The 27,279-nt window shown below is 35.4% G+C and overlaps 4 protein-coding genes and 1 long non-coding RNA gene across 16 annotated transcripts; 2 read left to right on the top strand and 3 right to left on the bottom strand.

Moving 5' to 3' along the window:
- Positions 1-70: 70 nt before the first annotated feature.
- LOC112494232 lies at positions 71-847 on the bottom strand. Its single transcript, XR_003059478.1, has 2 exons — positions 765-847; positions 71-341 (listed from the first exon to the last, which is right to left on the bottom strand). It is a non-coding gene; the product is annotated as an uncharacterized LOC112494232 (long non-coding RNA).
- On the top strand, positions 198-4,055 carry LOC107267015 (leucine-rich repeat-containing protein 49). Of its 3 annotated transcripts, XM_015738195.2 has the most exons (7): positions 198-337; positions 401-561; positions 705-1,343; positions 1,602-2,902; positions 2,965-3,338; positions 3,406-3,645; positions 3,723-4,055. In XM_015738195.2, exons 1-7 carry the CDS (start codon positions 236-238, stop codon positions 3,924-3,926), a joined length of 3,021 nt encoding a protein of 1,006 aa, XP_015593681.1. In that variant the 5' UTR covers positions 198-235; the 3' UTR covers positions 3,927-4,055. The 3 variants fall into 3 exon arrangements, with proteins under 3 accessions (XP_015593681.1, XP_024939948.1, XP_024939947.1); XM_025084180.1 differs by having other exon boundaries at positions 202-543; XM_025084179.1 differs by having other exon boundaries at positions 202-561.
- LOC107267022 lies at positions 4,039-9,825 on the bottom strand. 2 transcript variants are annotated; one of them, XM_025084195.1, is made up of 3 exons: positions 9,741-9,825; positions 6,249-6,778; positions 4,039-5,641 (listed from the first exon to the last, which is right to left on the bottom strand). In XM_025084195.1, exons 2-3 carry the CDS (start codon positions 6,706-6,708, stop codon positions 5,355-5,357), a joined length of 747 nt encoding a protein of 248 aa, XP_024939963.1. In that variant the 5' UTR covers positions 6,709-6,778; positions 9,741-9,825; the 3' UTR covers positions 4,039-5,354. The 2 variants fall into 2 exon arrangements, with proteins under 2 accessions (XP_024939963.1, XP_015593700.1); XM_015738214.2 differs by lacking the exon at positions 9,741-9,825 and adding an exon at positions 7,013-7,335.
- On the top strand, positions 8,904-12,151 carry LOC112494231. 3 transcript variants are annotated; one of them, XM_025084204.1, is made up of 5 exons: positions 8,904-9,033; positions 9,947-10,006; positions 10,104-10,133; positions 10,198-10,245; positions 10,312-12,151. In XM_025084204.1, exons 2-5 carry the CDS (start codon positions 9,997-9,999, stop codon positions 10,458-10,460), a joined length of 237 nt encoding a protein of 78 aa, XP_024939972.1. In that variant the 5' UTR covers positions 8,904-9,033; positions 9,947-9,996; the 3' UTR covers positions 10,461-12,151. The 3 variants fall into 3 exon arrangements, with proteins under 3 accessions (XP_024939972.1, XP_024939971.1, XP_024939970.1); XM_025084203.1 differs by lacking the exon at positions 8,904-9,033 and adding an exon at positions 9,578-9,871 and having other exon boundaries at positions 10,315-12,151; XM_025084202.1 differs by lacking the exon at positions 8,904-9,033 and adding an exon at positions 9,578-9,871.
- A 66-nt stretch (positions 12,152-12,217) lies between these two features.
- Positions 12,218-20,867, bottom strand: LOC107267019 (glycine-rich cell wall structural protein 1.8). Of its 7 annotated transcripts, none has more exons than XM_025084190.1 (8): positions 20,236-20,657; positions 19,934-19,957; positions 19,225-19,570; positions 18,668-19,003; positions 18,425-18,602; positions 17,945-18,214; positions 17,692-17,748; positions 12,218-12,415 (listed from the first exon to the last, which is right to left on the bottom strand). In XM_025084190.1, exons 1-8 carry the CDS (start codon positions 20,236-20,238, stop codon positions 12,400-12,402), a joined length of 1,230 nt encoding a protein of 409 aa, XP_024939958.1. In that variant the 5' UTR covers positions 20,239-20,657; the 3' UTR covers positions 12,218-12,399. The 7 variants fall into 7 exon arrangements, with proteins under 7 accessions (XP_024939958.1, XP_024939960.1, XP_024939957.1 ...); XM_025084192.1 differs by lacking the exon at positions 12,218-12,415 and adding an exon at positions 15,291-16,354 and having other exon boundaries at positions 18,668-18,961; positions 20,236-20,683; XM_025084189.1 differs by lacking the exon at positions 12,218-12,415 and adding an exon at positions 15,291-16,354 and having other exon boundaries at positions 18,680-19,003; positions 20,236-20,660.
- Between the last annotated feature and the right edge of the window lie 6,412 nt (positions 20,868-27,279).

Here is a 27,279-nt window from a genome sequence, read left to right as displayed (position 1 = left end):
CGGTGTTTCCAAAGTTTCTAAAATATTACATCCATACCCGTATGACTGGAAAAATATCTGAAACATCAGATATCATTTCAGGTTTATAATCAGAAGCATATATATAATTAAATATATGATAGGCTCAAGTGCGCCTGCCGGTTGCGTACGTGTAACGCGCAGTAACAAACAAACAGGACTAAATCCCAGTGCGATGGTCGCAGCGACGACGTTATAAAAATATGTCGATATTTCAATGACTCGCTGTCGATTCACGGTCTTCTGCTTGGACGTGTCGTTCACCCTCGAGTTTGTCTGTTATGTAATGCCAATAAGCAGTAACATCATCAGTGCGCCGGTAACTGTAGACAAGACAATAGAAAAAAAAGTTGATCATACTAAAAACTCTTCACCATTGCAGAATAAGAAATTAACGTTTAACGTAAGAGGCAAATCTGCTACCACTAATGCGGAACGAGAACGCGAAGGTAACCAGTTCCTGACGATTGCACCAGCTCTGCCAATCCTACCTGGAGCTCCGGTACCACCAAAACTCACTAAAAGGTCTTACAGTACACTCAGGTATTGTTACGTCACGGTTGGCTTTATAATTATCATTATTATATTTATCGTTCTCCCCCAACTGTCTGTAGTTACGACTATTTTTTTAATGATTTTCAAATATCGTCCTCGATTTCAATATTTAAAAAATTCTTTTTTTTTAGCTCAACGAGTGCCAACTTCAACGTCGAAGATGCCGAAGTTGGAGGCTGCGATGCGGTTACCTTGCAACAGGCTGGTGAAGGCAGGGCGGTTGTGGCGACGAGGACGTCGACGGAACGTGAAAAAAATCCTGACAGGATATGCCTGGACAGACGGGGATTGACGACGTTCCCGAACATCATCGGCGAGACCAGGCTGCGTCTCCTCTCATTGCAGCACAATCTCATAGTGAAGATCGAGGGGGAGAATTTTTTACAGCTTACGAAACTCGTTTTTCTCGACCTTTATGATAATCAAATTGAACGGGTCAGCAATCTTGATCATCTTGAGAATCTGCGTGTCCTGCTGATTGGTAAAAATCGTATAAAGAAGATCGAAGGCTTGAAGCAATTGGAAAAATTGGAAGTCTTGGATTTACATGGGAATCAAATCGTTCAGATCTCCGGTCTAGGAGAGCTGACGTCGTTGAAAGTTCTTAATCTTGCTGGAAATAATATTAAGACTATTGGTTGTAATGATTTTCAAGGTCTGACATCCTTGAAGGAATTAAATCTGAGGCGCAACAAAATCAAAAAGTTATTGGGCTTCGGGGAGACGACCCAGCTGCAGAAATTGTACCTGAGTAACAATGACATCCAAAAGTGAGTAAAGTCCACGTGGACGTTATCATATGTTTATCATATATACGTGAACAATCTCATACATCTACGCTGTGATAAATGTCAAAAGCACCATTATCTATTCCGTGAACCAATTTGAAAGTAGGGAAAGCATATGTCGCATTTTGGATAATAATTATCTAATACACAAAAGTCAAGTGTTCGAAGAGGCGTGGGTGTAGGAATGGAGTAAGTGGTTTATGTTTATCTTTAAATTAATTTGACAATTTGTAATTTTAGGATCGAGGATATTGGAAGTTTGGCGAAGGCGTTGCAGCTGCGCGAAGTGACCATAGACGGGAATCCGGTGACCTTGAATGCAGATTGCGTTTCCTTTCTGGTCTCTTATTTACCGAATCTTCAAATTTTATCAACGATGCAAGTGAATGAACAGGTGCGAAGAGCTGCCATGGCTTGGCGAACTACTAAGGAACAATCAAATTCTGCTTTCCTTGACCTCAGTACTCAGGTCTGCGTAAACGTTAGACGCGAGGAGGTAATCTCTAACGCAAAAACGAACTGGGAACTTTTAAGATCGCAGACTAAATGCTTTGCGAGTAACGCTAGTAAAACGAATAATATCAAAAGTGATCACGTGCGTGGTCTGCAGCTCCAGAGTTCGAATAAATTTGATGCAGGCAGAACGAAGGGTCTGGATAAATCAAAATCAAAAGGATTTGGAAGTCTGACTTCTATTAATGAACACGTCGAAGCTAAGAAGATGAGCTTTAAGAAGAGAAGTAATTCGAGTGATAATGTATTCAGGACTGCATGTCCTGATAAAGTGAATGCATTGGATTTCAAATTGCCGCCAATATTAGTTCCTATAATAAACAACCTTACAAGTGGTAAAGTTAATGATAACGGAAGGATAGATAATAAAACCAACCTGACCACCATCGATGGCGTCGAAACAACCACAGACAGTGATCCTGACAGCTCAGAGAGTCATGAGAGTCTTAAGAGCGGTCTTAGGAATCACCTGATGAAACCAAACGGACGAGCCTCGTCGATGGATTTTGATAAGACCAATGGAATTTCAAAGAGATATAATAATGTTCTCAAGGGAAATAGCACTAGGAATCTGGAAAAAGATATACAGAGCCCTGGTGGAAATCTCTTTATAAGGACACCAAAATTCAACAGTCAAGACTCAACAATAAATGGTAATGGTAGACAGAGTCCTGGCAGAAGGTCTTTAGTCAGGAATGCAAGACCATTTTATAGTCATGATAATCAAAGTGATTATACAACAAAACAAATGGTCCATCGACCAAGTCTTTACTCATCAAGTTCAAAAACCAGCAGTGTCGAAAGCTGCAAATCTGTATTGAGCGATTCCAGCAGTTCTTCGGTGCCTAGAATCATCCTGGATAAGTCTTTGGATTTGGATAATGATAAAAGCCGAGTCAAGAGTGCTCAGATAAAGAAGGTTGTTCATTACAAAAGTAACAGAGCTGCTACGGCAAGGGCTAAACATAGAGCAATGCCTTCAGCAAGTCCACCGCCTCAACCAAGTCCACCAAAGGAAAGAGAGCAAGGTAAACAATGACTCTATCTCTTGACTGTATTATATTACATATTAAGTTAAAAAATCATTTAGGTGGAGATTACCTGGTAGAAATTGCTGGAAGGTGTCTCAATGTCTATGGTCAGGCTGCACTGCGATTCATCGATAGACCCTGGGATGTTGCCAAAGCTCACGAGGTCAACATTGTCAAGTTTAATTATGTACAATTCAATGGGATCGCAATGATTCTAAACAGACTCAAAAACAGATTTCCAAATGCGGAACACTTCATCTTCAAGGAGACTAATATCAGTCATCTAGGTCAGATAAATGCTCTTGCCGAAGTACAAGGACTTACCAGTATTCAGATTGATGCTGAAGGCAATCCCATCATCTCTAAAGATTGGAAAGTCTACGCTGTGTTTCGTCTGGCACACTGGGGTCTTAAGGTTATAAACAACAAAGAGGTCAGTAACTTGAATTAATTATGTATTTGCAAAATGTAGATCCCAATTAAATGAAATGATCTAACAGATAACTGATGAAGACATTGAAATAGCCAATCAAGAATATTCAGGTTTGACTGATATTGTTATGTGGTCATTGCCTGAATCATTACTTCAGCCGTTACTTCAGAGGTTGCATCTTGAAAAGGTTCAGAAACAAACTGGAGAACAAATCACTGCCAAACAATTCTTGTTTAAAAGCGATCCTGCGTTGAGAAACGTCGTCGCCAAGGAAGCGCTGCAATGGCGACGAGGCAACGTCACTCAGGTTAGTGAGTTTTATCTAAAATTATGAAATTAATAAATATCTCAAAATTTCAATAATTATATTTGTTACCGTCGCAGGAGGATCTTATCTGGAGACACAAAGGAAAGGTTCATCTGTCAAATTTAATAGACGTCACAGTTGACGCTATTCAAAAATTACAAATTCTTGAGAGGGAATGGCCGAGTATTCTCTTTGAACTTCTTTGCGACACTCTTCTCGACTATTCTGAAATGAATTCTTATATGAAACGTTGCAGCGCAATGCTTGAGAGTGATAAATGAGATGGGAATAGTGAACTAAGAAAAAAAAGAATTAAAAAAATATTGACAATAGCAAAAAAAGAAGTTAGACGCAAAGAGCAACGCTCTTTAAAATCATTAAGAATTTTAGGAATTTCTAGAATTTTCATTTTATTCATGCTATGCCTCTGAGATTTTATTATTAATTTAATTAACAATGTTATCTATTTATAGTAGAGTGCAATCACTTTGAATTTACTTTATTTTCTCCTGCAATCGTCATTAGAAATTAAATCTAACTATATTATTTTTAATTCATATAATGTAATATAAATTCAAGTTTCGTTTATCGTTTCCATCGAACCACTACGACTATTTTTGGTCGCTAATATATTATTGTTACTGTTTTTGTACTAAACGAGTTTATCACCGTGTTAATTGCGCAATAATGAACACCATGGTGTACAAGTGTCTATATAGCGCATTCTCAAATGGCTAATGACAGTTAATTTAATTTTCAATTATTATTGAATAATTGCAATAGTCTTGATCAAGGTAATATTTTATTATTGTGCAATTTGTGATTTTGCCAATAGTGGTCGAGTATTTATAACAATAACCGTTATATTTAGCATTAAAGAGATATTGGGTAAAGAGATCCAGCCTCTGTCTGTATCCAGTCTCTGAAACGAACTGTATGGCATTTCAATCGCCTCTGGAACTTCTATAATGGTTCCAGCATATCTCCTATGCCCACTGTGCTTACTAGTCGTCAGACACAAAATCCATCTCGGACCATCTCATCCAGACTCGGTCCTCTTTACTAATATCTCCTTCATGCATTTAATGCAATAAAAGTTTCTGAGACTTTCTTTCCTTCAACAATGGCAACAACTCCAAGTTTCTAGTCCCAATTTACTGAATTAAGTTTATGATATACCATTGATAAATATTCGTTGATACGAATATTTTAATGCGTGCAAGGTCATGGATTTTATGAAAAATAAAAAGACTCAAAAACATGAAAAACTCGTCTTTTCCAAATAACATACGTAAATCAAAGAGCTTTCAATTAGCTCATTTAATTGTTCTAAATAGAACGTTAGCGAAAATAGCTTGTAGAACTTACCATACTATATACTTATATATATATCCGATTAATAATTTACAAATGAATTCATTAATTCATATTTCTAAAACACACGTGTGCATATCTATCATACATTTGTATTCTTCACACTACTGTAGAAGTCATACAATCTCATTAATGATTGATAGATGAAAATGAGTTATCGAAACAAAAGTATAGTATCAAAGATAATTTTGAAATTACCATTGGTCACTTGATCAATTAATGTAATCCTTTTCACAGAGCGACAATACATAAAGTATTTCACTGTGATAATAAAAACAGTTCATAATATTTAAACTCAATTATATATTTACATAATGAAATTCAGAAAAATTATGTCACTTGGAACCGATAATCGATTCAACGCTAAAGGATATAGAAGGTTTTTTCTCCGAACAAAGATTTCTCTGATTGCTTGAATTCTCTTGGGCTTCAGGAGTAGTAGCGTAAGCGATTTCACCAAAATTCGTACTGCTGGTTGTTCCTGTAGGACATGAGTACCAGGGAATTCTTGTATAGGTAGGATAAAAAGATTGCAGGTCGAACGAGGTGTCTGCAAACGAATGTCTTTTCCGTTGGCGTTCGTTTGACGATAGAGAATCCAAAAAATGTGCAGCAGGGACGACTGAAAATAAATGAGATTTTTTCTTGAAACTGAGCAATCTCTCGAAAACTAATAACAGCTGGCATTGTAAATTAATCGGTGTACAAAATTTATTAAAACTATATATGTATTCAGTTTGGCGCAAGGAACAGCTGTATCCAAGGGTATCGACTTTTACGATTTCCTTTCCCGCAATGGCAGAGAACTCTTTGAAACTGGAGAAAAGTCAGTTGGCTCGAAATAACAGGACGCCGCTTTACAAGGAAAAGTGATACTGTATCATTTCCAAGAATAAGAAAATGTCAGTTGCTGTCCGATTCACAGAGATTCTCCACGTAGATTCGAGAGGGGATAGGAATTGTGTAAACCGTCGTAAAGTTATTTGAGGCTGATTGTGTATCTAATTCGTTGAGAAAGCTCGTAGTGTCGAACAAACAAAATTTTATTGTCCCTCCCCGATGGACGGCTAAACAATCTCGAGTGTTTGTCAGGACGTAAACAATCCCGTGGAGATTTTTATAATTGTTTCCGGCTGTAACGCGGGAAATTTGAAACTATGAAATACCAGACAGTAATTCATCGTTAAGAATATGTAAATACGTTCAGTGCTGACATCTACGATAAATACCTGCAGCGGTTCTTATTCCGTGAACGGAATTGAGACTTTGAAAATTTTGCGTCACGCTTATTCGGGTCTGTGTGAATTGCAGCTGGTGACGTTGTAGATTACGTAATCGTCGCTGATAAGCCAAAGCTGCTCTTTGCTGATTTCCGGAAACTGTTTGATCGACCTCCGCCGATAAACTCCCGCTACCTGTGAATGTCTCGTTCGCGTAATTTCCGTGTGCCTGCTGTTGACGTCTTAAGGCAACCTGGGCTGCCATTACGCGTTGACGTTCTACCACCAGGAGGCAGCATGCGCATCGACAATCCTTCCACGCGCAGGACCTTTTGTGACCCTTTAAACCGGATATTACGCCATGGTTTCGACATCTTGCACATTTTGGACTTCGCAAGCGATGCTCGATTCCTGATGAATGATTTGACTGATCGCCTGGACCACCTTCCATGTTTTGATCGGTTTTCATTGCGTATATTTTACAATGTTTCGATAATTATGATTTAACGGGATCTTCATTGACTGCTTGATAAGAATTGCTGGAAGGATAGTTAAAAATTGCAGATGAAGATATATAATATACCGATTGTACGTATAAAAGATCAGAAAATTTTATTTAACTGAGATAGCCTTTTAATTTCCTTATGGTTCAAGAAGTATCTGGCTGACTTTGTTTTTAACAAAATTATTATAAATTAAAACTTATATATTAAGTATATCGATACGATAGTTAATTTCTCATTATACAATGTTATCATAGTATTTAAGCTTACCATACTGATTGTACAATGGCTGTGCTGTAATCCCGATGGCTTGTGAAAGATTAAATTATTTTTGTAACAGATGCTTAGCATATATTTTTCAAAGTTTAATTCAGTCACTTTCCTTTATAAAAATGGTGTCCAATAATGTTGTTATAAACAAAAAATAAAGTTCTCGTCCAAATGAATCATTCTCGTAGCGAAAAATTATTCCATTGATTCCTTCAAATTTCCGTAACAATGGTACCACGTGTTTTCCGCAAACATATAGAAAAATTCAAACTGATATGAACGTTAAAAAAATAATTTTCTCTCACTTCAAAGTACTTGACATTTCACCAAAGAATATATAAAGTTTAAAACATCTTAAAAAGTGCACTGATTCCAATTTTAAAATCCAGTAAAATTATAACGAAAAAATGCCAAATAAAATTCTCACGAACCAAACCTTACAAATCACAAGCGTCAACTGTTCCGTTATACGCGTAGCGCGACTTGTTATAAGAAAAAGGTTTTTTTTCCCCACAAGAGGAGGTAACGTTCTATCTCCTCCTACAAAATTAAAATATATTTTTAGCCCAGCAAACCAACCGATTGGTTCAAATCCAACCAGAGCCACGCCACGTTAATATAACACAAGCCAATAAGATTTCATTCCCTCATACGTCCCCACATACGTTACAAATTAACATTACAATTTTTCCCGCGTGCCAGAAAAGGAAAGGCATTAAAAACATCCCCCACTTAACCGCCAAAACGAATTGTATAAACGCGTGAAATTCGAATGAACTTCAACAAATTTAATATAAATTTCAGATAAAAGACAAGAGGAAATAATTCGATCTTTCTTATCAGATACTAGACAATCGGTTTACAATGCTGTATTATATGTAACCTATTCTATGTTGTGCGCATGCGCATCTACGTCTAATTTCAAAAGTAGTATAGTGAACGTTCGCCCAAAGGTATTTGACGCCAGCTGCGACCACATGGCATTCTTTCTCTGATCTGACTTTAAGAGCTCGTTAATACGATCCTCTTACATGTTGCCAACACACAGTTAATATTAGTTTAAAGCTTGTTTTTGTAACATATGAGTGCTGGATGGACTTCCTCCCGAGTGAACGAGGTTCCTGTCCTTTGGGACATATACTAACCTTACTATGTACTAAAGATCTTTAAATGCCACCCGGCTAATGTTGTCGTTTATCTGTATGTATATCTAGTCATTATTGTTCCACAGCTAATGTCGTTTTGACGAGTTGCACTTGGAATTTCTTCTTGTACGTTTCACTTAAAAAAATACTTGCGACAATGAGCACTACAGGAGCTGAAAGTGGTAACGTTACACCAGGCCAATCTACCTGAACATAGGTTCAGTAAACTTTGAGGTTATCCATAGCACTCCATGGAGCTAATCTATTAAGGTACTATTTCTTTTAAATTAAATACCCTTGGTGCATATTGAATTTTTTTAATTGCAGTACCCGGCAAATTTATGAATGATCGTAGCAGTCATCATAAGATGTTGGGGTTCATTCATTTTGACACGATATATTTTTCTATGATTTTGGGTACATTTTTTTTATTAATTTTTTTTATTAATTAGATAAGCTCGTGGACATCTAGCGAATGATCTTAGGAGTCATTATAGATCTCCAGAATGAATCCGTAAGGTAATCATGACTTTTGTAATAAAATATATGTAATATATTTCATATTGAATTTTTAAAAAAATTGTAATACGAACTTTTAAATTGTGCATATGATATGGTGTCGAGTATTACTACTCGTATTTTCTGTTTGACTTATAGACAAGGGTGGGTCACGTGGGGGTGGGTCGACCCTCGTTGGCAGGTTAGCGGAAAATAAATAATAATTTATGACATCTCTTTTTTCCAGACATTTAGCCACGCAACTATCGTCGGACGACACATTGTCACACGTGCTTACATTAGGCATGGGTTGGGACGGTTTTCAAGAAGCTGCAGGGGTCAAAGTTGAAAGAGATACGGTGGTGTTTTAAATATATCGTAAGGCATGCGTGAGACGCGTTGTGGAATTCGTCTTAATGAGCGTAGAATGACGCGGTGTCACTTGGACATTTTTTGAATATTTTTTGCCTACATTTTTTTCTTCTTTCACTCTTTTTCAAAACTCCTCGACAGTCGACACCCTCGTGTTCTCTTGTCACGGCAAATATGTTGACAGGGTATTCAGCATCTTGCGAGATGTCAAAAAGCGTGACTAAAACGATGTTACACCTTTTCCGCGCAATGCTATTGCGGCTTTAACTGCGTTTTTTTTCTCGATTTTTCATCTTGTTTTCTTTTCTATTCTTGTCGTTGAAAAAATACTGTGACTCTATGGTTGGACCTTGAAATTTTCTTTGAAGATTTTCTGCCCATGGATACTTCCGTATTTAAAATTCTTTGAGGCGGGCTGCAGAAATTTGTATTGATAAATCGTTATCTTTTTATGAAATTAAAGATTTTTTTTTACAAATTTCATATTCATACCGTACGACAATTTCAGATCGATTGTCTCGATTGACGTTCTGCTGTCAGTTATGAAAAATTTTGGCAATCATTTTTGAAATATATTTAGCACGTAATTTTTTGTTAAAATTAACCTCCATTTTGGACTCACGAGTGTTCGTGGACTTTATGTATTTTTATTTGTATTATTTATTTAAAGTTCGATTGATAAATCATTCATCACTATCGTCACTGATACTAACCTCGGTATACGTTGATAGGTTATGGTCTTTGCCATGCCACACTGTACGAGTAATTTCGCATGGTATCTTGGAAAGTTTGTTTTAGGATTCGCCGGAATTCTTTTTCTTTATCTTGGTTTTGTAAACGAGAAGTAAATTTTTAAAATACCCACCGCTTCACCAATGTACGTAATGATTGCTGTATAAAACTGTTTTATTAACCTCAGAGACGTTACGTGCATCTGTAAAGCAAGAGGCCGAGAAGCAGCGCGAAACAATGGCGCTGGGTAAGTAGCATCGATTGTGAATAAACAAAAATATATTTAAACAAAAATAAATAAAAAATGTACAATCTAATCAGAAACATTAACAATTTCCAAACAGAGATCCACATCGATGTCTATGCAGAAAGGGGTGAGTAATAAGTAACAATGAAATTTATAAAGTAATAAATAATAATGAAATTTATCAATTACAGATTTCGTACGACCAAAACTTATGCTTGCGGCTGTACAAGGCGACTTCTGTGAGTGATTTTAGAGTGACAAAAAATTCATAAAGAATTAGTTCTTAAAATTATGAATTTTTCAAGCAGTTCCAAGTCTGACGTCAGATGCACTGAGAAATTCAAACCGGAATCTACTGCAGAAGACGGATGCTGTTGTACCAGAAGAAGAGCTTAAAATTATTATGAAAACCAAACCGTTATCATCCCAAAGAAAAACGGTCCACCTTCTATAAACGATGAAAAAAGAATAAAAGAATATATTCGAAAAAATCTAAAATAGCGTGGTAAAAAAAAAGAAGAAACGTAAAGACTTCAAAAGTTCATCAAAGAAAATTCGCACCTGTCGTCCATAAGATTTTTCACGTGACTCAAGATCCGTAAAAACAAAAGTGCCTTAGTGACGATAAAAAAGAAACGTCTTGTTTCAAATCACGTAAGGTCGTCTACAAAGGATTCGAAATAACGAAAACCGTTACAAGAGAAAAGAAAACGCAGACGAAAGCCGTCGGTCTTTACGTAGAAAACTCGTTATTAAACAGTCGTTAGTATCTCACATACGTTTCAGCCGGCAGTTTATTCGTAGCGGTACGAATAAAAGAAAACGTCGAAGTCAACGAAGAAGCAGAACGCCGTAAAAATTCAAAAGTCAATTAATACGCGTCTTGTTACCGCTTGACGCGTCTATAACTGGAATCACGTTGGAAACAACATCACTCATATTCATACGTTATTCTGTCTCAACTCTTCGAAGATGGCTAGTCGGCTATATGCTCCTCCTTTTTGCTAACGAGACGACCGCGGCTACTATAATAGTATACACCGAACTGCCAAGTCGCATTGAAAGAGACAGATTATTTATTTCCTTGACGGTTTCGGATCGTCGCGAAGCAAGATGGCGACCAACGGTCACTGGCAGACGAAGCCGTACACGATGTGAAAAATAAGTAGAGATAAAAATTAACACGTAAGAAAATTTCCATTGAATTTCACATCGCAAGTAATATCAATTAATTAATACATCAACATGAACATTTCGAGTAACAAGAAATATGGCAAAAGCACTCGGACTGTTTGAATGCCCAGCATCGTGCTTTTAGGTTAATTTCTTTTTCTTTTGATAATTACACAACGAGTAAACTCGTTCCTTTATTTTCTTTCATATCTGCCGGTTAAAATCTCTCAATGGCGAGCCTTGTTGAGGTAAACACTGCAGCTGCATCACATTGCCTTTTGCATCTTCTTCGTCCCAAAGATTTTGCTCGCATTCCACGATATGCAAAGCGACACGCGCCGTTACTCACAGCCACGGAGTCGGCAATCCGCGCGTCAACGATGTGGATGAATATTTCGAAATGAGTACGAAGATGCTAAACGAGGGAACTGTCAGACTGTCACTTTGGCACAGGAGTGACAAGCGCCCAGTTTCTCAACGTTTGCGAGTCCCTCGAGAGATGAAAACGCGCTCCAATCTATTTTCACGGCTACAATTATTTCTCCTTCAGAAACGCATTTGAGTATCGGGCACAATTTCTCCATGAAACAAAGTAACAGACGTGAGCCGCGACATTCATTAAGTTCTATAATACAAAATTAGACTTACTGTTAAATAATTTCTAATTATAATACAACAAAGTCAAAAATGAATAACAGCTCGAACTGTCAACTTAAAAAATACTTATTAATAATCCTCAAGATCTGTGATCAGTGTATTCTAACCAAAAACATTCGTTTATTCGCACTGTTATACTAGACTTAAATGTAAAAAGCATTAAAAACTATGTAAAATTAAAATCCATATTTATACTGACTAATTGTAAATAATTTAAATGATAAGTACATTTAAAGCTATCTCGAGCACAAGAATTTATCTGAAGCTTAGAAGATAATGAGACCAAAGAAATAAAATCAAGTTTAATTATTTCAACGTTGCATTTATTTTTTTTTTTTTTTTTTTTTTTTTTTTTTTTTTTTTTTTTTTTTTTTTTTTTTTTTTTTTTTTTTTTTACAATTACAAAGCATCAAACTTTGTAAATCCTCCTTTTAGTCTTCAACCGACACTCGAGCCTCCTTGGTTCCTTATGAGAAATAACCGTGCGCGGTGTCGCCCAGTTTTCCACAGCATCTTCGCAGCATCCAATCTTGAGCTCATCTCAATGTCCAATAGTTGTCTCCTCATCCGGTTTCCAATCTATCAAAGAAATACGGTTATCGAAAAGCCATAAGAAAAATGATGCCCACGTGTAAATATGGGCAATTAATTATTTACATAATATATATATATATATATATCATTTAATTCTCCAATAATAAATATATAATTGACAAAAAGTGTCGGACGTGGGACTGTATAATCGAATGAACGTACAGAGGAAACCATATGAAAAAAAGAATACATATGACAAACAACCGTGTACATCGGATACATCAAAATGGACAATAACTGACAGTAATCATTAAAAAAAAATATGCATTCGGCCAAAAAATTGAATTTTTTTCAAAATCACAGACTCAGAAGGGAGAACCCCATCAGCTGTTTCCGTTGAACAATAAAAAAATAAAAAAAAAATAAAAAACTCATTAATCCCTGTCAAGCCAAAAGAGCAAAACACTGTAGGACGCGAATGTCATTTTCTCGACACAACAATGTCACAATGACGAAATAAGCACAACAAGGGAAAACGTTAATTTCTCAGCGTCGGGCAATAATATCAAATTTTTCCATATCGTGCAAATTCGCGAGTGACGCGTTTCCGGCGTATCGCTATTGAAGTAGAACAAAACGAAAAGTATAAAAAACTAAACAGAAGAGCGCAATTTGAGCAAAATAAAGAATTCCTGCGAATACCATTTATCGGCACGATTACAAAGACCTCGAGCCAAAAGATAAGCAGACGACGTTCGTCGTGCAAGTAGCGCGTGATGACTATACTTTATATTTTTTCTTTCTTTTTTCTTTTCTTCAACATAAACGCAGAGAGCGACATTCGTTATCTTTTTCCTTTATCTTTCAAAGAGAATCAACTCGATAACGCGATTACCGTTCGATCCACAAAACATGGCTGTTTTGTAACGTCTATACACCACTGTATATGCATTTATATAAGTATACCACGTAAAAAGGTGTATATATAAATATATATATATATAATCTATAACCGACAGGCGAACACCTTGCGTCATAACACCTAATTAATAAGGATATTTTTAATTAACAGTTAAAAGTAAAGAGGGCGCACGCGTCATAATGTAACATACCTTTACCTGCGTTAATTCAAAGCACGTGTGCGTGTGTGTCGGCCTCGGTACGCAATACGCTTTTTTGTTTTCTCGTTATCATTCAGTGCGGCCAAAACAACGCTTATTTTTTTTTTTCGTTTTTTTTTTTTCGTTAATCCGCTCTTTTACTCGTAGGATGAATAAGCTTTCGTCGGACTCGCATCTACGGGTGTACAGGTAAAGCTCGTAATTGACGTCTGGCCTTTTTTAATCCTTTTCCAGAACACGAAACAAGCTGTCGGCCGCCAAGTTGAAGGTAAAATTCGTGAACCCTCGAGAGAGACCACCACGGTGCGTTACTGTGCCCGTTTCGTACGCACTAGGTCGACAGTCGACACGCGAGGAGCCGCACGCATTTTTTTTGGTTTTTTTGAACACTCGATGGTGAGCAGTCTTAGAGAAGACTCCGAAGGGACGTCGGCATGAACGTCCCCTGCGCCGTCCTAACGATCGCTGATCAGTCGTACCAGTTGAATCAGTAGATATTCGCCGCTTGAGAATTTTTTGCTTTTTCCTTTCGTCTCTTAGGGCTCGCCGAAGAGGAGGAGGAGGAGTCTACGAACGCTTCCTGGATCCATAGAATTTCGGAGACGATCAGGCTGACCCTGTTTTTTTTTTTTTGACACTTTCAAGCCACTGGTACAATGGACACTTCCGGTTTGGGCGTCCGTCGTCGCTTCTGGCGCACGCAAAATTTCGCCGAGCTATGCGCGTATCTTTTTTCTTCGGAAAAAAAAGAGAAAAAAATTTTTCGTTCTTTTTTTTGAGACAATTTTTTTTTCTTACGTAACTTCCTCTCGCTGTCTGCATCTTCTGCTGGTATCGCTCGTGTGTTCCTGTTATCGCTTCCGTATTGCCGCGACGGATGGGAAAAAAAAAAAAGGTAATCGCTACGGAACGTCCGCACACACGTAGATAAATACACGCTCTCTCACACGTGTAGTCCCGTGTGTGTATGCCCTGGATTGGTCATGTGTGTATGTGAACTCTGCATGCGACACGGTCGAATATCGGATTCCCTCTTGAATTCCGCATGGCGAGAAGCTAGAGTTTGCCAAAAAAAAAAGAAAAAAAAAGAAAAAAAGAAAAGGAGGGAAAAAAAGAAGGAAGAGGAAATTTGTAATTGGAAAAATTGACTAAATAAAATAAAAAAGAAGATTAAGGATACTCGAAGTAAGAGGGTGACGTAACAAACGCACGTGTTGAAGTCGAGCTACGATATCAACGTCAAATTCGAGGGGACTCCTCGACGTTGTAATACGTAAGAGTATGGCCCCTCGAAAAATGCACAATGATCTCGTGGCGCGGCTAATGAAGCAGAGAGAGAAGAAGAGATGAGAAAGATAAATAATAATGACAATAAAAACAGTAAAAAGTAACAAACGCCAGAAAATGTACTTTCGCGTTGCTCGCAAATGAAGAGAACGATTTTTTTCAAAAAATTACTATCTTTTCCCCGTAAAACATACGTAAAGCGGAACGTCATTGGATGATCCTATGGATCGCTTGATGATCATATAGATCCTATGGATCATCTAATGGTTATCTCCTGTTGCGACAACACGAAGTTTCATATTTGCGAGCGTTGCGCCTCGCGACAATCGAGGTATATGCGGCGATTGTGCTGAACTCGTGAATAAAAAAAATAAAAATAAAAAAAAATAAAATAAAAAAAGCACAGCCACTCATTTAGCGAGAGAATGAATAAAAAATTTCGCTGTGCGAAATATGATGGATATATATAGATATATAGATTCGAAATATTATTATACGTCTATATATCCATATACACGCTGATCGCCTCGTTTTATTCAATAATTCTCCATCAAGGTACATTCGAGACAATTTCCTCTAAGCACGTTTCTTCCGCTTTATTAATGAACATTTTTTTTCCAACATCTTGAGGTTCTTACATATAAAAAAAAAAAAGAAAGAAAGATGAATCATACAGCATATCGTTTATAGCCTATGTTGTCACTGACCGTTTTTATATATTTTTTTCTTTTTTTCCTTATTTTTCAATCCAAACTTTTCTATATATTTTCGCACAACTACACTACAGGATGGATAATAATTGAAGTTCGTCTAATCTACATTGGTTATCAACGTTGAGAGTTAAGCGCTAACGCGAGAATGTTTAGCCTAGGACTTTCACTTCTTTTTTTTTTGGCTACGCTTACAAGAGACAAAAAAAGAGATAACGAGTAAAAAAAAAACTGAAAAAATAAACCCCTTCGAAGGTAGTGCCAACGAGAGTCAAAGATTAACAAAATCAACGATATAAAAGAGACTCGTCCATTTTCACATTGCAATTCGCGAATTCCTTTTTTCTTCTCTTCTAAAACGCGTCAAAGCGTTCGACGTTTCCTTGCTGGACAATTTTTTAGCTCCAAATGTTCTCAAACGAATTGTTATCTGAATTTGAATCTGAAACTGACTCTAATCCACGGGTCTGTCTGTCTCGGTATTATTTATCCTTTCCCCTCCTCCTTAAACGTACCTTAATTTATCCTTAAACGTTACTGGATTAATATATAAATTATACACGGTTGTTGTTTTTCTTTTTATTATTTCCTTTGTTATACGCTGCGAACGGACGTCCGTTCTTATGACGTAGGTTTCGTGGCTCGTGTTCGTAAAGGGACGAGATGAAAGTGCGCACTGGCGTACTGCGCAACTGCGGTACCCTGAGCTTCTATAAGCCACCGCAAGGCGCGTTCAAGTATACGTAGCCCTTTTCGGTTTTCAGCGCGTCGCGCGTCCTATAAATTTGCTTTAGTACTCTGTTTTTTTTTGCTTTTTTTTTTCGTTCTAGTACCTCGGTGGCATCGCGTCTGCCGGACCTGGGAAGCTAAAAGGGTCAAAAAATGAAAAAATCGCAATATTAATTTTGTTTTTGTCTTGGATTCTCGACGGACATTCGTACATCGAAATGCGAACGAACTCAAAGTATAAGATGTAACACTGTCGTTTCTCTGCAGTACAATAATTTGCGATACGCATGCGCGGTACAGCACGCTCGATTAAAGCCGTTAAAAAAAAAAAAAAAAAAAAAAAAAAAAAAAAAAAAAAAAAAAAAAAAAAAAAAAAAAAAAAAAAAAAAAAAAAAAAAAAAAAAAAAAAAAAAAAAAAAAAAAAAAAAAAAAAAAAAAAAAAAAAAAAAAAAAAAAAAGAAAAAATATATATACATACATACACGCAATTTTAGTTCAAACTTCGATTTACACGTTGACCAACGAACCAAAATACTTTTCATCGTATTCCTATATTTTCATTTGATAATGCTGATTTTTCGCCTTCCAATTTTTTTTGTCTTCTCTTCATACGTCATACGAAGCATTTTTTGTTTCAAATTTAAAAAATTTTTTTCAACACGTGTCAATCGAACGAAAGAAAAAATTCTTGCGTGTACAGTCAACGTCGTGTATGTCGCATCGATCATTTACAACTTGAACGTCAGCGCATTCGCGTCAGAACATCGAGAAAAGACGCCGCAGAGACTACAGGCTTTTTCATAGTTAAGTTACGCACTCGCACGCTTTTCCAAACCGTGTGGAAATTTCGGTATGGAAACAAGAATTCGGGCGCATGGTGAATAAATGCCATCTTGTATCCCGCAGTGTTTCTGCATGTACGATACCATTTAACATAGTAAGAAAAGTATCGTTCGACGATACTCGAAATTCATTTTTTTTTCCAGCGCGACATCGCGAAATTTCGTACGTCGTATGACTGTGCGTGACGCCAATTTTTTTTTTCTGTGGCGGAAGAATTTTGCAATTCCGACGTACGCGACTTTGGTTCGCATCGAAATTTACGCTTTTTCTTTTTTTTACTGTACTCGGCTGCGCCTGTGTCCTTCTCGTGCGTTAATAAATTCGCAATATACAAACGCCAAATCTCAATCAGTTGTTACACCTTATACTTTTCGATATACATATAATAATTATCGCCGATTTCATGCCACAATGCATCAAATGTACTTTTGCACGTATCTTTGTTGTGGTTGAGCAAACGACGTCAACTAAAATCGAATAACAGAACGCAATGAGAACGTGAAATTGCAAAGTTAACGATTAGCTAATTTTCGTCAATTTCGCTATCGCTTATTGCAAACTTGTCATAATGTTCGAAAGGGCCGCGAGGATCGGCGTTATGGATAATGTTTATTAATAAAATGCAACTTACCGTCCGCCACCACGTGGGGGACCATATGCATCTGGTCTGTCATAACCCTCGGTATAACTGTAAAATAAAATTTAATTAACATTAAGAATCACGTAGAGTCAATTGAATGCTAGAAATAATTAAACTATCGGATATCGATTGTAAATGGAAAAATATTTCTTAAAACAGCACTTTTTTCACTTAAAAATAAATTTTCAACGTTTAATCGTGACAAAAACCGATCCAATGTAATTCAAAAAGTCATGAAACTTACCCTCCTACAGGTGGATATCCGCCGCTGGGTACGGTGTTTCCGGGTCTTCTACTAAACATATCTGTCTGGGGTCCTGGACCAGTACTGTAGCTGGGTCCGCCAGGACCAGTGCTGTAACTGGGTCCACCGCTGATGGGCCTGTTAAACGTAGTGATATCATTAACGAGAGAAGCGCCATCCCTCCTCTCGTAAGACATCGTGGGACCACTCTGACTAACACCTACAGGGCCCCCCGCAAGACCGATATCCCCAGGCGCGCTCGGGTAACCCCTGTCATACACCATTACAATAATTTATAAAAATTGTCTAACGTCGTTCACAGCCAATTGTGCAAGACATCTATTACAGTGGTTTTACTTAATCATTAATAAAACAACTATTCGTAAATTAAAGCAGCAATATCGATGCAATCCTGATAAAGTGAACTATGAACTCTACGATCTCTTTTGAAAACCCACTAAAAAAACTGATAAAACTTACCCAACGTCACCGTATCCAGTAGCGTAGCCTCCAGTAGCTACTCCGCCACCGCCATTTCTCATTGGTCCAGCTGCACCCCGATCATAATCATTTCTTGGCGCATAATCGACTGCGCGGCCGCCACCGAAATTATCGGTGCGGCCATAATCCACAGGACCTGTTGGATCGCAACCAAAACCTACCAATTTATAAGCAATCGATTGTTCTCTTTCTTAATAGTAAAACTAGGTAACAACAAAGTACCTCCACGATTACCGAAATCTGTGCGCGCTCCAAAATCAGCACCGCGTGCGTAGTCCGTGGAGCGTCCATAGTCTGCTGTTCCAGTTGGTCCGTAACCACCGACGGCCCCACCAGCAGGTCCATATCCGCCTCCCATTCCTGGTGCAGTTGATGTGTAACCGCCCATTGTAGCTCCGCCTACGTTCTGACCGTAAGCACCGCGATCGTTGTATCCACCGCCAAATTCTCCTCCGCGACCACTAAAGTCCCCACCGCCACGATTTCCATAATCAGTATAGCCACCGGCAACTCCACCTGTAGCAGATCCGTCGTAACCAACGATTTGGATGGGTAGAACTGTAAAGCATTTCCAAATGACGAATTCATTTTTAGGCGTTGACAATGTTTCTATTGTTACTTCATGGATAATCGCAAGCATTTACTGTTTCACTTTTTTTTACATTCAGTAGCGATGCAGGTATCGATTGGATTAAGAATTACTTTTGTACAATTCATCTCGATAAGAGAATGCTTGCGGTAGTTGTCAATAAGCAATTTTTGAAAGAGGTTTGACAAACCTCTTCGGTCGTTGTACGGACCAGGACGACCGTCACGACCTCCATCTCGACCACCTCTGCCGCCTCTCATTGGTCCACCACGTCGATCTCCATCACGGCGACCACCTCCGGCACCGCCGCGTGATTTCCCGGTTGACTGTTCGACGTTTATTGTGGCGCCCTTGAAGTTTGAATTGTGTAGCGCCTTTATGGCTGCTGCTGCATCTTCTTCGCGTGCCATGTGCACGAAGCCATATCGATTCATCACGTCGCATTCGGTGACTTCGCCAAAGCGAAGGAATAACTGGCGTAATTCATCGTTGCGACAATTCTCCGGTAAACGACCGACGAAGATTTTAGTCTTCCTCTGAAAATATAAAGAAATTCAGTAACGATGTTTGGTAATGCTTGATCGAAACATTTGTACAGATGAAATTTTGTAGCTGCGCAATGTAATTTTGGTAACTAAGAAATACCACAATCGTTGCTCTTAACAAGTTTGATTGAATTGGGAATAAACATTATTTGTATCTCTGAAATCGACCGTGCATATGAAAAGACATGAACGGTGTCTGTTCGAGGATATTTACTCTTGCTCGATATCAGTTCTAAAACTGTTATTTGTAATATACGTCAAATCATAAAAGGATAAGACGCTAAATGCATCGAGCATCAAAGTACTATAGTACTCTACATTGTTTATACTTTAACAAGTAGTTAGTACACTCACCGGCGTATTGGAGGACACCATTATCTGAAAAAGATAACGTCAACTTTACAAATTTATATCTTAATAAAATTACTTCAAAGACTTTAACGGTTAAACCTAACATTGCTTATTTTTTAAAACAGTATTAATTTCTTTTTACATATGTAGGAACAACTAGTCAAGTTCAACAGAATTAATAATGCGCAATATCCTTGATTCATAAATATTTATACTCAGAAAATCACGAAATCGCTTATACATGAACTTTGATACTATACTAATGGAATATTATTGTGTTACATAACAGCCAGTTTCTAATTTACCATTTTAATTATCAGTTAATTCGTTATTGAATCAACGTTTACAGATCATGAAACTGAAAAAATCAATTAATAAAGACTACTGGAAATGACGTGTCGTTATCTTGTTTGTCTCTATTCGCAGTAACGGAAATCAGAGTTTAGAAACTTGATTGGTCTGAACGACGCGACGCTTGGCGCACCGACGCGGCCATGAAAGCCTTGAGAAAGTAACAACGCCGGCAGTTATTGAATTCACATATAAATATCAGATCTGTATCTTTTTTGATTGATATTATAACATCAAAATTTAGTATTATTGATTATTTTCAATTTAATTGACATTTAAATACGTTTAAAAGATCCAATTGGTTAATTGCGTGTCTTATCCCGCCCAAAACCAACCGGTTGGCGTACCTAAACGGGTCAGACGGTATGGCTATTTATTAATAACCCCACAAACATCTCGTTCAACCGCTAAGGATTCGGAGTAATAATGTTCATCGCCAATTTTTAATGCAGCGGATACTTACATTTACGTGCGACGTTTCGACGAAATAAAATGAAAATAAAAACGAAGTACACTCGCGTCAAGCGCTGATCTGTGAAACGAAGGACGAAATGGCGTCAGTCGACTGCTGACAGAAAGAACAATCTAGGAACTGATGCAGGAAGGAATTGACTAGTGGCGCAATCTACGATATTGTAACGAATAGATGAACGCCAACGTTCGCGGTTCTGATTCGTCAGCATTATTGTTTCCTTGCTTCCGCTTATCAAAAAATTTACGGCAATTGTTAATATTTATACGATTATACTCTAATAACATTGCTATGGAAAATATCTATTTGATATACGGTTATGTATTTTTTATTTAAAAACAAATAGTGATAAATATATTGAAAAGTTTGTATTTTGACTAGGATTTTGAAAAACATGGATTACGTATTGCGGCGCCATTAAAAGTTCATGGAAAGTTTTTGGCGTCGTTCATTCGGCAAGAAGCTTTGTGCAGTGGTGTTTCGTGTTTAAACTTATTTACTTTGTGTATTTTTCTTTAAAATATGTTAATTATTAGTTTAATTGTTAATAGTGCCATTGACGATCAAGAGAAAACTGGAAGTTTTGCAAATTGAGATTATTTTCATTGAATACTTACACGTTTCGTTTATTTTTATTTACAGCTGAGGAAGCTCACAAGAGAAGGCATGGCAATCGGATTTTTGTAATTTTTCATACTTATGGTACATGAAGCTGAGGACTCGAATAGTAATTTCCCAAAACAGTTCGATGCCATATTCAGAAATTCTCGAGAAAATCGGGTGTGAAGTTTTGCGAGCGCATTATGTCCACTGAACGTATTACAGTATTCGAGCAAACCGCGTACCACACTCGGTGGCGTTCAATTTTGAGTATTGCATTAATGGATATAAAATGGTATACTGAATATTGCGTACAAGGAAATGAAATGATATTTTGAATATTGCATTCAAGAATATAAAATGGTTTACTGAATATTGCATTTAAGGATATTAAATGATATTTTGAGTATTGCATTCATGGATATGAAATAATATATTGAATATTGTGTACAAGGATATGAAATAATATTTTGAGTATTGCATTTAAGGATATGAAATAATATTTTGAGTATTGCATTTAAGGATATGAAATAATATTTTGAGTATTGCATTTAAGGATATGAAATAATATTTTGAGTATTGCATTTAAGGATATGAAATAATATTTTGAGTATTGCATTTAAGGATATGAAATAATATTTTGAGTATTGCATTTAAGGATATGAAATAATATTTTGAGTATTGCATTTAAGGATATGAAATAATATTTTGAGTATTGCATTTAAGGATATGAAATAATATTTTGAGTATTGCATTTAAGGATATGAAATAATATTTTGAGTATTGCATTTAAGGATATGAAATAATATTTTGAGTATTGCATTTAAGGATATGAAATAATATTTTGAGTATTGCATTTAAGGATATGAAATAATATTTTGAGTATTGCATTTAAGGATATGAAATAATATTTTGAGTATTGCATTTAAGGATATGAAATAATATATTGAATATTGTGTACAAGGATATGAAATAATATTTTGAATATTGCATTTAAGGATATTAAATGATATTTTGAGTATTGCATTCATGGATATGAAATAATATAATGAATATTGCATTCATGGATATGAAACGATATTTTTAATATTGCATTCAAGAATATAAAATGGTTTACTGAATATTGCATTTAAGGATATGAAATAGTATTTTGAATATTGCATTCAAGAATATAAAATGGTTTACTGAATATTGCATTTAAGGATATGAAATAGTATTTTGAATATTGCATTCAAGAATATAAAATGGTTTACTGAATATTGCATTTAAGGATATGAAATAGTATTTTGAATATTGCATTCAAGAATATAAAATGGTTTACTGAATATTGCATTTAAGGATATGAAATAGTATTTTGAATATTGCATTCAAGAATATAAAATGGTTTACTGAATATTGCATTTAAGGATATGAAATAGTATTTTGAATATTGCATTCAAGAATATAAAATGGTTTACTGAATATTGCATTTAAGGATATGAAATAGTATTTTGAATATTGCATTCAAGAATATAAAATGGTTTACTGAATATTGCATTTAAGGATATGAAATAGTATTTTGAATATTGCATTCAAGAATATAAAATGGTTTACTGAATATTGCATTTAAGGATATGAAATAGTATTTTGAATATTGCATTCAAGAATATAAAATGGTTTACTGAATATTGCATTTAAGGATATGAAATAGTATTTTGAATATTGCATTCAAGAATATAAAATGGTTTACTGAATATTGCATTTAAGGATATGAAATAGTATTTTGAATATTGCATTCAAGAATATAAAATGGTTTACTGAATATTGCATTTAAGGATATGAAATAGTATTTTGAATATTGCATTCAAGAATATAAAATGGTTTACTGAATATTGCATTTAAGGATATGAAATAGTATTTTGAATATTGCATTCAAGAATATAAAATGGTTTACTGAATATTGCATTTAAGGATATGAAATAGTATTTTGAATATTGCATTCATGGATATGAAATAATATATTGAATATTGTGTACAAGGATATGAAATAATATTTTAAATATTGTGTACAGGGATATGAAATAATATTTTGAGTATTGCATTTAAGGATATGAAATAATATATTGAATATTGCATACAAGAATATGAAACGATATTTTGAATATTGCATTCAAGAATATAAAATGGTTTACTGAATATTGTGTACAAGAATATGAAATGATATTTTGAATATTGTGTACAGGGATATGAAATAATATTTTGAGTATTGCATTTAAGGATATGAAATAATATATTGAATATTGCATACAAGAATATGAAACGATATTTTGAATATTGCATTCAAGAATATAAAATGGTTTACTGAATATTGTGTACAAGAATATGAAATGATATTTTGAATATTGTGTACAGGGATATGAAATAATATTTTGAGTATTGCATTTAAGGATATGAAATAATATATTGAATATTGCATACAAGAATATGAAACGATATTTTGAATATTGCATTCAAGAATATAAAATGGTTTACTGAATATTGTGTACAAGAATATGAAATGATATTTTGAATATTGTGTACAGGGATATGAAATAATATTTTGAGTATTGCATTTAAGGATATGAAATAATATATTGAATATTGCATACAAGAATATGAAACGATATTTTGAATATTGCATTCAAGAATATAAAATGGTTTACTGAATATTGTGTACAAGAATATGAAATGATATTTTGAATATTGTGTACAGGGATATGAAATAATATTTTGAGTATTGCATTTAAGGATATGAAATAATATATTGAATATTGCATACAAGAATATGAAACGATATTTTGAATATTGCATTCAAGAATATAAAATGGTTTACTGAATATTGTGTACAAGAATATGAAATGATATTTTGAATATTGTGTACAGGGATATGAAATAATATTTTGAGTATTGCATTTAAGGATATGAAATAATATATTGAATATTGCATACAAGAATATGAAACGATATTTTGAATATTGCATTCAAGAATATAAAATGGTTTACTGAATATTGTGTACAAGAATATGAAATAATATTTTGAATATTGCATTCATGGATATTAAATGATTTTTTAAGTATTGCATTCATGGATATGAAATGGTACATTGAATATTGGATATGAAATGATATTTTGAATATTGCATTCAAGAATATAAAATGGTTTACTGAATATTGTGTACAAGAATATGAAATAATATTTTGAATATTGCATTCATGGATATTAAATGATTTTTTAAGTATTGCATTCATGGATATGAAATGGTACATTGAATATTGGATATGAAATGATATTTTGAATATTGCATTCAAGAATATAAAATGGTTTACTGAATATTGCATACAAGGACATGAAATAATATTTTGAATATTGCACTTATGAATAAAGGTTATACTAACTATTGCATAGAAAGATATGAAACGGTATAGTGAATGTTGCATAAAGGATATTAGATAAGAAAAATGAAATGAAAGTCTCAAAATTGTGTTTTATGTACTTAATCTGTTTTAACTAATGTTAAATTTTAATATTAAGTTATCTAATAACCAATAAATACGTTTCATCATTACATTCAAGCTATTAACTATTGCTATTATTAGATAGTATCTTTTTTTTGTAATGTACAATATTTTAATTAATAAATTCTATGTACTTTATTAAAATAAAATCTGTGAGTTTTTGTTAAATGAAACCCATACATAATTTAGAATTACGTAGTCATATCACCAAAATTGAAACTAATGTATGACCCAAATCATTGCCTAACAAACTCTGCGACCGTTAAGAAGTCAATTTACGCTAATAATCAGACTGTTATGAATTATCGAAAATTCAGTGAGGAAATTTCGCTAAACCGTCTACGCTGGTCAGAGATCAGTAGGGAGAAAAACATGGTGCTAAATCGTAGCGGCGAGTCCGAGAATAGAAATTTGTGATCATTGCCTACGTCGATAATGCATATCCCGTCGTAGCCGAGCTGAACGTGATCACGAACGGGTAGCCTGGTGGGCAGAGATTCTCCACAACTTACAACTGATTCCCAGAGCAACCCTTAGAAAGAGGCCGCTTATCAGATATTGCCTAAATCTTTTTTTTTGTAATCTTAAATTCAAATGTACAGTGTAAACTCGATAAGATTTACTAAGACAAAAGCCAGCACCTTATGTCTGCCTGTGTTAAGGAGTGCAGCGATGTGGTGCTAGCTTCCATCATTATTTAACAATAGTTCCAAGCGGAACTATGGTCCCAACATTTAGTACTAGAGAGAATTATTTCGGAACTGTTTGAAACACAACCTGAAAACAACACTGAAAGCCAGCTCCTTATGCCTACCTGCACTGAAGCATATGGTGCGACTAGTATCCTTAATAGGTATTTTAACGATGTTACGTAGCAGAACTGTTGTTAAAACCTATCTGGAACTATAGAACTCCTCGAGAACTATTGAAAAAGCCTATTGTTGAATCATTTTCAAGAGTTTGTAAAAAAGTGCAGTGCTGGAGCTGACACCCATGTAGCACCTCAATTTTTGGAAAATTCCTATTTTAACGATGTTACGTAGCAGAACTATTGTTAAAACCTATCAGGAACTATAGAAATTCTAGTTAACCCATTTACGCCCAAACTGGCATGAAAGTTTTTCATTTTTCAATAGGAATACTTTTAAGGTAAAAGTTATTCAATCTTGATGAATCTACATGTCTTTATGTATTATTGTCTGCTCTTTCTGAATCTGACCTCAGATTGACGATATTTGCCGCCATTTTTAAAATACGGCAGTTTAAATCTGAAAAAAGCAAAAAATTTCATTTTTTTTTTCAAATAATCATGAATCTGAAATAGATTCCGTTATCGGAGGGTGACAAAACTCTGGATCGGTAGAATACGACCTTGTACTAAAAGATAGGATTATTAATTTATTGAAATTCAAAATGGCGGTCATTGAAACAGCTGTTTTTATACATGAATTTAATGAAAAGCTTTGCAATTTTTTTTCTCGGTAAGTATTATCTTTACGAAAAAATTGTATGGATTAAAAAGTTCTTAAAATGAATTGAAGAATACGCTTTAATTTTTTCAGAATATTTAAAATGATTTTTGGATTTTTGGAATTGTCGATTTTTCGAAAAATCAAAAAGTTATCCAAAAAATTCTGAAAAAATTCATACGTATTCTTTGACTAATTCTAATTACTTTTTGTTCTATTTGTTCTGTTCGAAATGATCTCTGTCGAATCAGCCACCTTTATATATGAATGTAATACAAATCTTTGCGCTTTTTTTTACTCTATGAAAATCAACTTTACAAAAAAACTTTATAGAAGTTCTTCAAGAAAGTATCGTTTCTACCTCTTTCCAATCAGTCCCCTTCAAAAGAGTATAGTCTCTAGTATATCTCCACTGCGTTCCATCGTTTGTACCTTCATAGTTTTCTTTTAAATTCAATATTAGTGCGTAACAGGTACAGGGTCTAGACACCATTTTTGTGAGTTTTTCAAAACATTTATAGGTAGTATAGTTATAAGTTAAAGGTAGTATAGTTATAGGTAGTAGAAAAAGTGTAATAATCCGTATGCGTGCGAGAGAGACGCACTTAGAGCCCTGCTGTGCTAATGAAACGTACGCTTTAGGAGCATTACAGGGTGCGTCAACGATATCCTGAAATGCGAAGAATTGCCGTGCACCGATCAGCCTGCATCGTCACTCGAGAGCATCGTCGACGAACCCTGTACGAGTTGTAATTGACAAACCTGTCGTAGGGGGGCATCACTTTTGCCAAGGAGTACTCGAGCGGGGGGGAGGGGGTACCCAGTGATATACAAAGAATGTATTATTGTTTCAGAGGTCAGTCTTTCGAGAGCCGGTCTCTTGGAAACCGCGTTTTGCCGGTCTTCCTTCCCCCTTCCCCTCT

This window comes from Cephus cinctus, unplaced genomic scaffold, assembly GCF_000341935.2.
Source record: "Cephus cinctus unplaced genomic scaffold, Ccin1 Ccin1_scaffold0331, whole genome shotgun sequence".
Taxonomy (NCBI): Eukaryota; Metazoa; Arthropoda; class Insecta; order Hymenoptera; family Cephidae; genus Cephus; species Cephus cinctus.
This window is presented reverse-complemented; position numbering and strand designations above follow the sequence as displayed.